The sequence below is a fragment of the Bubalus kerabau genome, chromosome 19 (assembly GCF_029407905.1).
Source record: "Bubalus kerabau isolate K-KA32 ecotype Philippines breed swamp buffalo chromosome 19, PCC_UOA_SB_1v2, whole genome shotgun sequence".
NCBI lineage: Eukaryota > Metazoa > Chordata > Mammalia > Artiodactyla > Bovidae > Bubalus > Bubalus kerabau.
The window spans coordinates 56,584,103-56,598,427 of record NC_073642.1 but is presented as its reverse complement, the minus strand read 5'-3'; the positions used below and the strand labels follow the sequence as shown (position 1 = coordinate 56,598,427).

At 42.3% G+C, this 14,325-nt stretch overlaps 1 protein-coding gene across 1 annotated transcript in view; it reads right to left on the bottom strand.

Annotated features, from left to right (window-relative positions):
- DGLUCY (D-glutamate cyclase) overlaps nt 1-14,021 on the bottom strand; it is a 60,414-nt gene extending 46,393 nt beyond the window's left edge. Inside the window, 3 exon segments of the mRNA XM_055555898.1 lie at nt 738-823; nt 1,043-1,119; nt 13,925-14,021. Of these exon segments, the coding sequence (XP_055411873.1) occupies nt 738-823; nt 1,043-1,119; nt 13,925-14,021 (260 nt within the window).
- Between the last annotated feature and the right edge of the window lie 304 nt (nt 14,022-14,325).

Sequence of the window (14,325 nt, the reverse complement as noted above, 5' to 3'; positions counted from 1 at the left end):
GGGATGTGAGCCTGAGCCAGGAGGCCCGGAGAAACGGCTCCCCGGAGCACTACCGTGGAAGCAGAGTCAGTGGGGCCATTTATTCCAGAGGTTGTATTTTAAAAGGCTGGGAGAGGGCTTCACCAGTGGCTCCGAGGTAAAGAATCTGCCTGCCAATGCAGGAGACACGGGTTCCATCGCTGGTCTGGGAAGATCCTACGTGCCACGGAACAGCTAAGCCCCTGTATCACAACTGTTCAGCCTGTGTTCTGGAGCCCGGGAGCCTCACACCCTAAAGCCAGTGCTCCACAAACAAGAAAAGCTACTGCAATGAAAAGCCCTGGCACTGCAACCAGAGTAGCCCCTGCCCGCGCCCCACAACTAGAGGAAATGCCCCAGCAGCAAGGAAGACCCAGCACAGCCAAAAAAATAAACAGAACTATTTTTTAAAAAAAAGGCTGGGAGAGCACTCATGACAATATTAACAATGTTTATCTCTGGGTGTTGGTAATGTGCTTAGTCTCTCAGTCGTGGCAACACCAATAAAGTCTTGCCTGAATTTCTTGACCTGGCAGAGGACAGGGGTCGGAGTGGGAACATGGGGAGGGCAGCTCCTTCCTGCGCAAGTCATGAGTGAGGCTCCATGCCGGGCACCATGCGGTCCCCAAGGCAGGACAGAGCGATCCCTGGTGACAGACGCACCTGGCTGCAGCATCTGGCCACTCCCAAGCTTTAACCCCAAAACTCAGGTGTTTTACCTGGTGCTTGGAACAGTGGCCAGGGTGGGCAGTGTCCACTTGTCTGGCTCACTTTGGCCCAGCAGTGGCAGAGGGCCACTGTTGGCCTGGCATGCGTGCCAAGTCATGTCTGACTCTGCGATCCCATGGACTGTAGCCTGCCAGGCTCCTCTGTCCATGGGATTCTCCAGGCAAGAATACTGGAGTGGGTTGCCATGCCCTCCTCCAGGGGACCTTCCCAACCTAGGGATCAAACCCGAGCCTCTTATGTCTCTTGCATTTGCAGGCGGGTTCTTTACCACTAGTGCCACTTAAATGGGGGAAGCCTGGCAGAGCTTTTCAAAGGCCAGAGCAAGGGGCCTGGGCGGGACCACCACACTGGCTGGCTGGAGCCCTGGATTTGCTGAGAAAAGGGAAGAATGCAGTCTATTCCTTCTTGGAGAGCCTTTATAATTCAACTTTTTATTGAAGCATAACATACACAGAAAAATGCACCTACGTGTACAGCTTAATGAACTTTCATGAGATGACCAGACCCGTGGAGCAAGCTTCCTGGTCAAGGCACAGAATGTTACCAGCATCCCAGGATCCTGCCCCCCATGTCCCTCCAGTCAGCCCCCTCCACAAGCCCTCATAAGGGTGACCACTACCCTGACTTCTAACACCACAGATCACGTTTGCCTGTTCTTCATACGTGTTCTTCCTGTGAATCATCCAGTATGTGTCTTTTGAGGCTACCTTTCTTTGCTCACCAATAATGGGTTCATTTTCGCTGATGTGTGATATACTCATTGTTGTTCAGTTGTTCAGTCATGTCCGACTCTTTGCGACCCCATGGACTGCAGCACACCAGGCTTCCCTGTCCTTCACTATCTCCCGGAGTTTGCTCAAACTCATGTCCGTGGAGTCGGTGATGCCATCCAACCATCTCATCCTCTGTCGTCTCCTTCTCTTGTTACCTTCAATCTTTCCCATTATGACGGTCTTTTCCAATAAGTCAGCTCTTTGCATCAGGTGGCCAAAGTATTGAAGCTTCAGCTTCAGCATCAGCATCAGTCCTTCCAGTGAATATTCAGGGTTGAGTTTCTTTAGGTACACTCATTACCATATTGCTTTTATCCCAATCTATTGCTGATGGACATTGGAATCCTTTCCAGCGTAGGGCTATTACCAATAGTGCCACCAAGAACACTTTAATACATTCGTTTTGGGTACACACATGCCCAGTGCTGTTTGGCACACACCTACGACTGTAGGAAATACACTTGCTCAGCTTTAGTGAAAAGTGAAAGTGAAGTTGTTCAGTCATGTCTGACTCTTTGCGACCCCGTGGACTGTAGCCTACCAGACTCCTCCGTCCAAGGGATTTTCCAGGCAAGAGTACTGGAGTGGGGTGCCATTTCCTTCTCCAGGGGATCTTCCTGACCCAGGGATCAAACCCAGGTCTCCCACATTGTAGGCAGACACTACCGTCTGAGCCAATACTGCTAAGCAGGTTCCAAAGTGGTTGTGATATTGACCAGTGTTCTTGGCCTTCCCCAGTCAACAGAAATTAATAAGAGGCCAGGCCAAGACACTCAGGCAAGGCTTCATTGGTGTTCTGTGGTTGCAGGAGGGAGCAAAACCAAGTAACAGGTCCCTTGGCTTGCTCCCTGAGGCTGGGTGAGCTGGTTCCTTATATGGGGTGAGAGTAGGGGTGTGTCCAGGGGTCAGGCAGGACAGTGGCTTCAGTGTTTTGCCCACCTCTTTATGGTGTTGAGTGCACGGGGCATGTGCAGTACCCTGCTTTTGCTCCCGACACACAATTTTTGCTCCCAGCTCTTTAGAAGTGGCAGTTGGGTGTTTTGGTCTTTTTTGTATTTTTTGCCCAGAATTTACCCCAGTTGTGCATGCACGCAGCTGTTTTTAGTCCCATGTAGTTTCTTTGCATGTTGTTGCTTGAGGAGATGTCTGTCCGGGTGCAAGCAGTCCAGCACTTCAGCACAGGGTCCCAGGTCCCAGTCCGTCTGTTTCACGGATTGACATACCCAACAGGGGCATGTGAGCTCTTGGTTGCTCTGTATCCACTTCAACACTTGGTATTGCCTGCCTTTTTCATTCCAGCCTTTCCAGTGGCATCAAATGGGGATTTTAATTTGCATTGCCCCGATGAGTAATGCAAATGAGTGCCTTTTTGTATGTTTTATTGCCCATTTGGGTATCCTTTTTAGGAAAGAAATGGTTCACATTTTTTGTATGAGCAGGTTCTTAACTGAGCAGGTTCAAAGAATCCTTGACTCCCTCCAAAGAGATAGTTTTAGAGGAAGGTCACCCTGCCATACCCACCACTTGCAGGCCACATTCTCCTCTGGGGGCAACCAGCCCATCTCTGGAATGGGAAGTCCTTTGGTTCTAGAGGCAAACAAACCAGTTTTGAATCCCAATTCTGCCTCTGACCAGTGCTATGACCCCGGGCTTGCTTTTGCCATGGATTAGATGATAGTAATCATACATACCTCAAAGAGAACTCTGTGAGTCCTTTCCTATATGTGAATTACCCAACATGTGGGTACTCAGGAAGTAGGGGTTGGAGTTACATTCATCCAGTGAATCTTGCAAGGACATTTAAAATTATTATGCAAGGATTTCCCTGGGGGTCCAGTGGTTCCAATGAAGGGGGTGCAGGTTTGATCCCCACTCAGGGAACTAAGATCCCACATGCCACATGGCATGGCCAATAAGATAAAATAAGATTATGGTAAAGAAGAAATATTTAATGATATTAAAAGATGTTTGGGATGTATCATTAAAGGAACATTACTAAGTAAGAAAATAGTATTCTCAGCATATTCTCCTTTTTAAAGAAGATAAGAGAAAGAACTAGAAGGATATCCTGTATTGCCATATAGTTGCCAATAGTCTCCTATAATCCTTTGTATTTCTGTATTGTCTGTTGTAACCTCTCTTTTTTCATTTCTAATTTTGTTGATTTGATTCTTCTTTTTTTCTTGATAAGTCTGGCTAAAGGTTTGTCAATTTTGCTTATCTTCTCAAAGAACCAGCACTTAGTTCTATTAATCTTACTATTGCTTCTTTCATTTCTTTTTCATCTATTTCCGCTCAGATCTTTATGATTTCTTTCCTTCTACTAATTTTTTTTTGTTCTCCTTTTTCCAGCTCTTTTAGGTGTAAAGTTAGGTTGTCTATTCAATGTTTTTCTTGTTTCTTGAGGTAGGATTGTACTGCTATAAACTTCCCTCTTAGAACTGCTTTTGCTGCATCCCATAGGTTTTGAGTTGTCGTGTTTTCATTGTCATTTGCTTCTAGAAATTTTTTCATTTCCCCTATGATTTCTTCAGTAACCTGTTGGTCACTTAGAAACGTATTGTTTAATCTCCATGTGCTTGTGTTTCTTGCAGTTTTTTTCCTTGTAATTGATATCTAGTCTCATAGCATTGTGGTTGGAGAAGATGCTTGATATGATTTCAACTTTCTTAAATTTACTGAGGTTTGATTTGTGACCCAAGATGTGATTTATCCTGGAGAATGTTCCATGTGCACTTGAGAAGAAGGTGTATTCTTCTGCATTTGGATGGAATGTCCTGAAGCTATCAATGAGATCCATCTTGTCTAATGCATCATTTAAGACATTCCTTATTAATTTTCTGTTTTGATGATCTGTCCATTGGTGTGAGTGGGGTGTTAAAGACTCCTACTATTATTGTGTTACTGTCAATTTCTCCTTTTATGTCTGTTAGTGTTTGTCTTATGTATTGAGGTGCTCCTATGTTGGGTACATAAATATCTACAATTGTTATGTCTTCCTCTTGGATTGATCCCTTGATCATTATGTAGTGTCCTTCCTTATCTCTTGTAATCTTCTTTATTTTAAGGTCTATTTTGTCTGATATGAGGATTGCTACTCCAGCTTTCTTTTGCTTCCCATTTGAATGGAATATATTTTTCCATCCTCTCACTTTCAGTCTGTATGTGTCTTTTGGTCTGAAGTGGGTTTCTTGTAGACAGCATATATATGGGTCTTGTTTTTTTTATCCATTCAGCCAGTCTGTGTCTTTTGGTTGGAGCATTTAATCCATTTACATTTAAAGTAATTATTGATATATATGTTCCTATTGCCATTTTCTTAATTATTTGGGGTTGATTTTGTAGATCTTTTTTCTTCTCTTGTATTTCTTGATTATATAAGTCCGTTTAACATTTGTTGTAAAGCTGGTTTGGTGGTACTGAATTCTCTTTTTACTTATCTGAAAGCCTTTTTATTTCTCCATCAATTTTGCATGAGATCCTTGCTGGGTACAGTAATCTTAGTTGTCAATGTTTCCCTTTCAGTACTTTAAATATATCCTGCCATTCCCTTCTGGCCTGAAGAGTTTCTACTGAAAAATCAGCTGTTAAACTGGCAATAAAATGGATAACCTGGAAGAAATAGATTCTTAGAAAAATTCAATCTTCCAAGATTGAACCAGGAAGAAATAGAAATTATTAACAACCCAATTACAAGCAATGAAATGCAAGCAGTGATCAAAAATCCCCCCCCCCAAAAAAAAAGTCCAGGACCGGATGTATTCACAGATGAAATCTATCAAACATTTAGAGAAGAGCTAATGGCTATCCTTCTAAAACTCTTTCAAACAATTGCAGAGGAAGGAACACTTCCAAACTCATTCTACGAGGCCACCATTACCCTGATAACAAAACCAGATAAAGACAACACAAAAAAAGAAAACTAAGGCCAATACCACTGATGAAATAGATGCAAAACTCAACAAAATTTTAGCAAAGAGAATTTATCAACACATCAAAAAGCTCATACACCATGATCAAGTTGGGTTTATTCCAGGGACGCAAGGATTCTTCAGTATAGGCAAATCACTCAATGTGATATACCATATTAACAAATTGAAAGATAAAAACCATATGATATTCAACATAGTTTTGGAAGTTTTGGCCACAGCAATCAGAGCAGAAAAAGAAATAAAAGGAATCCAAATTGGAAAAGAAGAAGTAAAACTCTCACTGTTTGCAGATGACATGATCCTCTACATAGAAAACCTTAAAGACTCCACCAGAAAATTATTAGAGCTAATCAATGAATATAGTAAAGTTGCAGGATATAAAATCAACACACAGAAATCCCTTGCATTCCTATACACTAATAATGAGAAAATAGAAAGTGAAATTAAGGAAACAATTCCACTCACCATTGCAACAAAAAGAATAAAATACTTAGGAATATATCTACCTAAAGAAACTAAAGACCTATATATAGAAAACTATAAAACACTGGTGAAAGAAATCAAAGAGGACACTAACAGATGGAGAAATATACCGTGTCCATGGATCAGAAGAATCAATATAGTGAAAATGAGTATTCTACCCAAAGCAATCTATAGATTCAATGCAATCCCTATCAAGCTACCAATAGTATTTTTCACAGAGCTAGAACAAATAACTTCACAATTTGTATGGAAATACAAAAAACCTCAAATAGCCAAAACAATCTTGAGAAAGAAGAATGGAACTGGAGGAATCAACCTACCTGACTCCAGGCTCTACTACAAAGCCACAGTCATCAAGACAGTATGGTACTGGCACAAAGACAGAAATATAGATCAATGGAACAAAATAGAAAGCCCAGAGATAAATCTACACACCTATGGACACCTTATCTTCGACAAAGGAGGCAAGAATATACAATGGAGAAAAGACAATCTCTTTAACAAGTGGTGCTGGGAAAACTGGTCAACCACTTGTAAAAGAATGAAACTAGAACACTTTCTAACACCATACACAAAAATAAACTCAAAATGGATTAAAGATCTCAACGTAAGACCAGAAACTATAAAACTCCTAGAGGAGAACATAGGCAAAACATTCTCAGACATACATCACAGCAGGATCCTCTATGACCCACCTCCCAGAATATTGGAAATAAAAGCAAAAATAAACAAATGGGACCTAATTAAACTTAAAAGCTTCTGCACAACAAAGGAAACTATAAGTAAGGTGAAGAGACAGCCTTCAGAATGGGAAAAAATAATAGCAAATGAAGCAACTGACAAACAACTAATCTCGAGAATATACAAGCAACTCCTACAGCTCAATTCCAGAAAAATAAATGGCCCAATCAAAAAATGGGCCAAAGAACTAAACAGACATTTCTCCAAAGAAGACATACAGATGGCTAACAAACACATGAAAAGATGCTCAACATCACTCATTATTAGAGAAATGCAAATCAAAACCACAATGAGGTACCATTTCATGGCAGTCAGATTGGCTGCGATCCAAAAGTCTACAAGCAATAAATGCTGGAAAGGGTGCAGACAAAAGGGAATCCTCTTACACTGTTGGTGGGAATGCAAACTAGTACAGCCACTATGGAGAACAGTGTGGAGATTCCTTAAAAAACTGGAAATAGAACTGCCTTATGACCCAGCAATCCCACTGCTGGGCATACACACTGAGGAAACCAGAATTGAAAGAGACACATGTACCCCAATGTTCATCACAGCACTGTTTATAATAGCCAGGACATGGAAGCAACCTAGATGTCCTTCAGCAGACGAATGGATAAGAAAGCTGTGGTACATATACACAATGGAGTATTACTCAGCCATTAAAAAGAATACATTTGAATCAGTTCTAATGAGGTGGATGAAACTGGAGCCTATTATACAGAGTGAAGTAAGTCAGAAAGAAAAACACCAATACAGTATACTAACGCATATATATGGAATTTAGAAAGATGGTAATGATAACCCTGTATGTGAGACAGCAAAAGAGACACTGATGTATAGAACAGTCTTTTGGACTCTGTGGGAGAGGGAGAGGGTGGGATGATTTGGGAGAATGGCACTGAAACATGTATAATATCATATGTGAAATGAATTGCCAGTCCAGGTTCGAGCATGATATAGGATGCTCGGGGCTGGTGCACTGGGATGACCCAGAGGGATGGTATGGGGAGGGAATTGGGAGAGGGGTTCAGGATGGGGAACACATGTACACCCGTGGTGGATTCATGTTGATGTATGGCAAAACCAATACAATATTGTAAAGTAATTAGCCTCCAGTTAAAATAAATAAATTTATATTAAAAAATCCATATGATAATCTCAATACATGCAGAAAAAGCCTTTGACAAAATTCAACACCCATTTATGATTAAAAAATGGGCATAGAAGGAACCTACCTCAACATAGTAAAGGCCATATATGATAAGCCTACAGCAAACATTTTTCTCAGTGGTGAAAAAACTGAAAGCATTCCCCCTAAGATCAGGAACAAGACAAGTGTGTCCACTTTCACCACTATTATTCAACATAGTTCTGGAAGTCCTAGCTTAGCAACCAGAGAAGAAAAAGACATAAAAGGAAGCCAGATTGGAAAAGAAGAAGTAAAGGTCTCACTGTTTGCATATGACTTACTGTACATAGAAAACCCTAAATATAGTGTCAGAAAATCACTAGAGCTAATCAGTGAATTTAGCAAAGTTGCAGGATACAAAATCAATACACAGAAATCACTTGCATTTCTATGTACTAACAATGAAAAATCAGAAATAGAAATTAAGGAATCAATCCCATTTACCATTGCAACAAAAAGAATTAAATATCTAGGAATAAACTTACCTAAGGAGACAAAAGAACTGTACACAGAAAATTATAAGATGCTAATGAAAGGAATCAAAGATTACATAAACAGATGGAAAGATACTCCATGTTCATGGGTAGGAAGAATCAATATTGTGAAAATGACTATACTACCAAACACAATCTACAGATTCAATGTGATCCCTATCAAATTATCAGACATTTTTCACAGAACTAGAACAAAAAACTTCACAATTCATATGGAAACACAAAGACTCTGAACAGCCAAAGCAGTCTTGAGAAAGAATGGAGCTGGAGGAATCAACCTTCTTGACTTCAGATTATACTACAAAGCTACAGTCATCAAGACAGTATGGTACTGGCACAAAAACAGAAATATAGACCAATGGAACAAGATAGAAAGCCCAGAAATAAACCATGCACCTATGGGTACCTTATTTTTGACAAAGTAGGCAAGAATATACAATGAGGCAAAGACAGCCTCTTTAATAAATGGTGCTGGGAAAACTGGACAGCTACATGTAAAAGAATGAAATTAGAACATTTCCTAACACCATACACAAAGATAAACTCAAAATGGATTAAAGACCTAGATGTAAGACCAGAAACTATAGAACTCTTAGAGGAAAACATAGGAAGAACACTTGATGACATAAATCAAGGCAAGATCCTCTATGACCCACCTCCTAGAGTAATGGAAATAAAAACAAAAGTAAACAAGTGGGACCTGATTAAACTTAAAAGCTTTTGCAAAGCAAAGGAAACAATAAGCAAGATGAAAAGACAACCCTCAGAATGGAAGAAAATAATAGCAAATGAAACTGACAAAGGACTGATTTCCAAAATATACAAGCAGCTCATATAACTCAATACCAGAAAAACAAACAACCCAATCAAAAAGTGGGGAAAAGACCTAAACAGATATTTCTCCAAAGAAGACATACAGATGGCTAACAAACACATGAAAAGATGCTCAACATTGCTCATTTTTAGAGAAATGCAAATCAAAACTACAATGAGATTATCACCTCACACGGGTCAGAATGGCCATCATCAAAAAGTCTACACACAATAAATGCTGGAGAGGGTGTGGAGAAAGGGAACCCTCTTGCACTGTTGGTGGGAATGGAAATTGGTACAGCCACTATGGAAGATGGTATGGAGATTCCTTAAAAACTAGGAATAAAACCACCATATGACCCAGCAATCCCACTCCTAGGCATATACCCTGAGGAAACCAAAATTGAAAAAGACACACATATCCCATTGTTCATTGCAGCACTATTTACAATAGTTAGAACATGGAAGCAACCTAGATGTCCATCGACAGATGAATAGATAAAGAAGTACATATACACAATAGAATATTACTCAGCCATAAAAAGGAATGCATTTGAGTCAGTCCTAATGAGGTAGATGAATCTAGAACTTATTTTACAGAATGAAGTAAGTCAGAAAGAGAAAAATAAATATTGTATTCTAACGCCAGAGGATGAGGTGTCTGGATGGCATCACTGACTCGATGGACTTGAGTCTGAGTGAACTCTGGGAGTTTGTGATGGACAGGGAGGTCTGGCGTGCTGTGATTCATGGGGTGGCAAAGAGTCGGACACGAATGAGTGACTGAACTGAACTGAACTGAATGCATATATACAGAATCAAGAAGAATGGTACCGAATAATTTATCTACAGGGCAGCAGTGGAGAAACAGACATAGAAAATAGACTTATGGACATGGGGAGAGGGGAAGAGAGGGTGAGATGTATGGAAAGAGTAACATGGACACTTACATTACCATATGTAAAATACATAACCAAAGGGAATTTGCTGTATGGCTCAGGAAATCAAACAGGGGCTCTGTATCAACCTAGGGTGAGATGGTGTGGGATATGGGAGGGAGGTTCAAAAGGGAGGGGATATATGTATACCTATGGCTGATTCATGTTGAGGTTTGACAGGAAACAACAAAATTCTATGAAGCAATTATCCTTCAATGAAAAATAAATTAATTTTTAAAAAAGAACCAGAAGGAAACATATCTTCATGTTCATCATGGTTATCTCTACTGACAAGATTGTGGGTGATTTTAATTTTCTTTTTTATGGTTTCCTTAATATGCTAAAAATTATGCAATAAACAGGTATCAATCTGTAACTGGAGGACAAACAAACAAGAAAAGTTATGTTTCCAAAAAATAAAAAATGGCTATTTCCTTTAAAAAGAAGATCATCCCAAAGAAAAACATAATTGTACTCTTTTGGAGAAATAATCTTGGTGACAAATCTCCTAAATGCCAGACTTGCTCTATCAACGTGTGGACATTTCTTTTTTGCAGTAATATTTATCAGTTAATATTTTTCTGAATGCTTATTATATGCCAGATTCTCTGTGCTCAGAAATTTATGTGTGGAATCATCTGTACTTTATACAAGAGGTGAGTAGAATAAGGCTCAGAGAGATGGCGTGACTTTCCCAGGGTTACACAGCTGGTATGTGGCACAGTCAGGAGTCAAGCCTCAGACCAGTGACCCCTGAGGTCTTCTCAGGTCACCACTGGGCTGCAGGCATGCCCCCTACCCCCAACCTGGATGGGTCCATCACCACCTCCAGCACCTTCCTCCTCAGGAATAGAGCAATGAAGCAGATGCAATCCTCTGCAGGGCAAGTCTGGGACTGGTCCCCACTCAAACTGCCTGGAATTCCTTATTTCAAAGCCTGTAGTGCCTGCCAACGCTACAGACTTTCCAAAGGAGGACAAACTGGACACCCCCTGCTGCCGAAAGCCCAAGGAACCTGGGTGCATGGCTTGAGCAAGCCCAGCATGTTTCAAAAATAATCTAGAGTGAGTGGAAGGGAATTCAGCCAGCCTGGAGGCTGCCCAGCCCCTAGCCACCCCTCTCTTACCTAGGAAGCCTGTTTCCAGAGCAAACTGGATGACTACTATAAATCACGAGGTATTATGCACACAAAGCTTCTCTGTTTCCTTTTTAATTAAGTGCACTTCTGAAGGCTTTGTGTTTTGGTTTTGTTTACCTCTACCACGGGTCATAGAAAGTCTCCACATCATAGAAAGTCTTCTCATCAGTAACAGGACATGGAATAGAGGCCTCCGTGGTGCCCTTTTGGAAGGGGCTGTGGACACGTGACCCACTCCAGTACTCATGCCTGGAAAAGCCCATAGACAGAGGAGCCTGGTAGGCTACAGTCCATGGGGTCGCAAAGAGTCGGACACGACTGAGTGACTTCACTAGTCACTAGTGGACACGTGAGGCAGGGTATTTTACGGTCTGCCCTCTCCGGCTCCATTTAAGGTCATGTTAGCCTTTTCTTTGCAGAGAGAAATGAAATGAGTTCTCTGAGTCCTTTTACCCAAAGAGCAATGCTTTCCCATTTTTTTTTTTAAACTTAATAATGAGAGAGAGAAAAGGAAGATGCAAAAGCCTTTTAACAGTACTAATTTTATTTAAAGCCCTGGAAGATAGCTCTGTAAGCTGGAGAGCTCCAGCTGGCCCACAGAAACAGCCACTTTCCTCCTGGAGAATCCACCATCAGTTCAGTTCAGTTCAGTCACTCAGTTGTGTCCGACTCTTTGTGACCCCATGAATCGTAGCACGTCAGGCCTCCCTGTCCATCACCAACTCTCGGACTTTACCCAAACTCATGTCCATCGAGTCGGTGATGCCATCCAGCCATCTCATCCTCTGTCCTCCCCTTCTCCTCCTGCCCCCAATCCCTCCCAGAATCAGGGTTTTTCCAATGAGTCAACTCTTCGCATGAGGTGGCCAAAGTACTGGAGTTTCAGCTTCAGCATCAGTCCTTCCAATGAACACCCAGGACTGATCTCCTGTAGGATGGACTGGTTGGATCTCCTTGCAGTCCAACGGATTCTCAAGAGTCTTCTCCAACACCACACTTCAAAAGCATCAATTCTTTGGTGCTCAGCTTTCTTCACAGTCCAACTCTCACATCCATACATGACCACTGGAAAAACCATAACCTTGACTAGATGGCCCTTTGTTGGCAAAGTCATGTCTCTGCTTTTGAATATGCTATCTAGGTTGGTCATAACTTTCCTTCCAAGGAGTAAGCGTCTTTTAATTTCATGGCTGCAGTCACCATCTGCAGTGATTTTGGAGCCCCAAAATAAAGTCTGTCACTGTTTCCATTGTTTCCCTATCTATTTGCTATGGGACCAGATGCCAAGATCTTAGTTTTAAGCCAAATTTTTCACTTTCCTCTTTCACTTTCATCAAGAGGCTTTTTAGTTCCTCTTCACTTTCTGCCATAAGGGTGGTGTCATCTGCATATCTGAGGTTATTGGTGGCAGCTAATATGGGTCCAGCACCTCACCTATGTCAGCTCCATGGGCAAGATTCTGTGGTTGTTTTCTAACAGGTGAGGCTTAGAGAGATCACACAGTCTGTCCCCAGAGATGGCCAGTAAGGAGCCACGCTGTTCTTTTGGTCCCTCTCCCCCAGGTTCTAGTGGGTGGAGGTCGATCTGGTGAAGCTGGTGTTTGTTGGTACATCATGTAAATGAAGGGCTGTGGTCCACTGTTCCGTGCTGACTATAAAGCACACTTCCCAGTATTCACAACTGGGAGTCCCCTCCACCTTGACACTGGCCTGGGCCACACGACTTGCTTTACTAACAGGACTTTATGAGGTATGAAGCAAGCGGAGGCTGGATATGTGCATTAGGGCTTGTTCTCCTGGAATATCTCCCATGGAGGCCTGAGCTGCTCTGTAAAGAATTCTGGCCTCTACTGATGGAGAGGCTTCCTAGAGAGAGAAATGTGAGGCTGGTCCCAGTGGTTCCAGCCATGTCAGTGGGCACTCCAGACATGTGAGGAAGACACCAGCTTGGTGGGCTAGCCCAGGAGACACCATGTGGAGCAGAAGAACCACCCCGCTGAGCCTAGCTTCAGTGTAGATTATGAGAATTATGGTTTAAGCCACCAAGTTTGGGGGTGCTTTGATGGGTCACAATAGATAACTGTTGGCCCACAAATGGCAACAGAGGACAGATATGTCCATAAACAATGAAAATTGTCCTGCTTTAGTACTCTAGTCTATGTTGCTGGTGATTCCACCATAACCAGAAATGTCTTTGTTATTGTGAAATTTTGCTGGGATTTAGGTTGGTGACAACATGGATACCTGTTTTCTCTTTCAGGACCTTTTGGAGCCTTGGGTGTCACTCCTGGGAGATAGTGTAGGGATGGGTGCCACCCAGAAAAGACCAGCCCACGTGGGGAAACTTGGTCTCAATCAAAACTAAACTAAAATGTAGCATAATCTGGGGAAACTTCTCCCAGGAGGGAAAACTATCTCATCATCAGAGGTCCTTGGGAGTTCTCCCTGTGGATCTGTGGGTACCAAGCAGAGCTGGGTCGTACTAGACTTCACACCTGAGTCTGGTCCAAGGCATCAGCTCCTTCTAGACAATTAAGCAGTGACCAAGGAGAATCTCCTTCTGCTCTGACCTTCTGTCTCCCAGTTAGAAGCTGGGAGTCTTGAGAGTTTCTGGGAACGGACATGGCTGGTATTTCCAGGGAACTTTTTTTTAACACCGAGTACCACTCAACCCTACTCATGCTGGACATGTTTCTGGTGTTTGGTTTCTTTTGTACAAGCAAACTCCTTAAGGCAGAGGGAAGGCAGGACTTCCAGTGGAATGTGAAGATCATTATGCCATCCCTGAGTGGGCCACAGAGGACCTGAGGAATGGACAGAGAGGAACAGATGAGAACTCACAGCTCCCCTTAAGGGGGCAGATTCAGCATGAGGACCGCCTCCCAACCCGCCCAGGACTGCTCCTGGCACTGCTCTGGGATGGGCTACTGTTTGGAGCAAGTTTCCGCCCTACCCTATCCCCTCATGTCTCCATTTCTAAAGAGAAATTCCTGACACTTCAAGAGCTCTGCTTTTGCCCTTGCCCTGGCCTGGAATGTCCTCCCTGCCTCTCTCCTGAAGGCCTTTCCATTCCTCAGA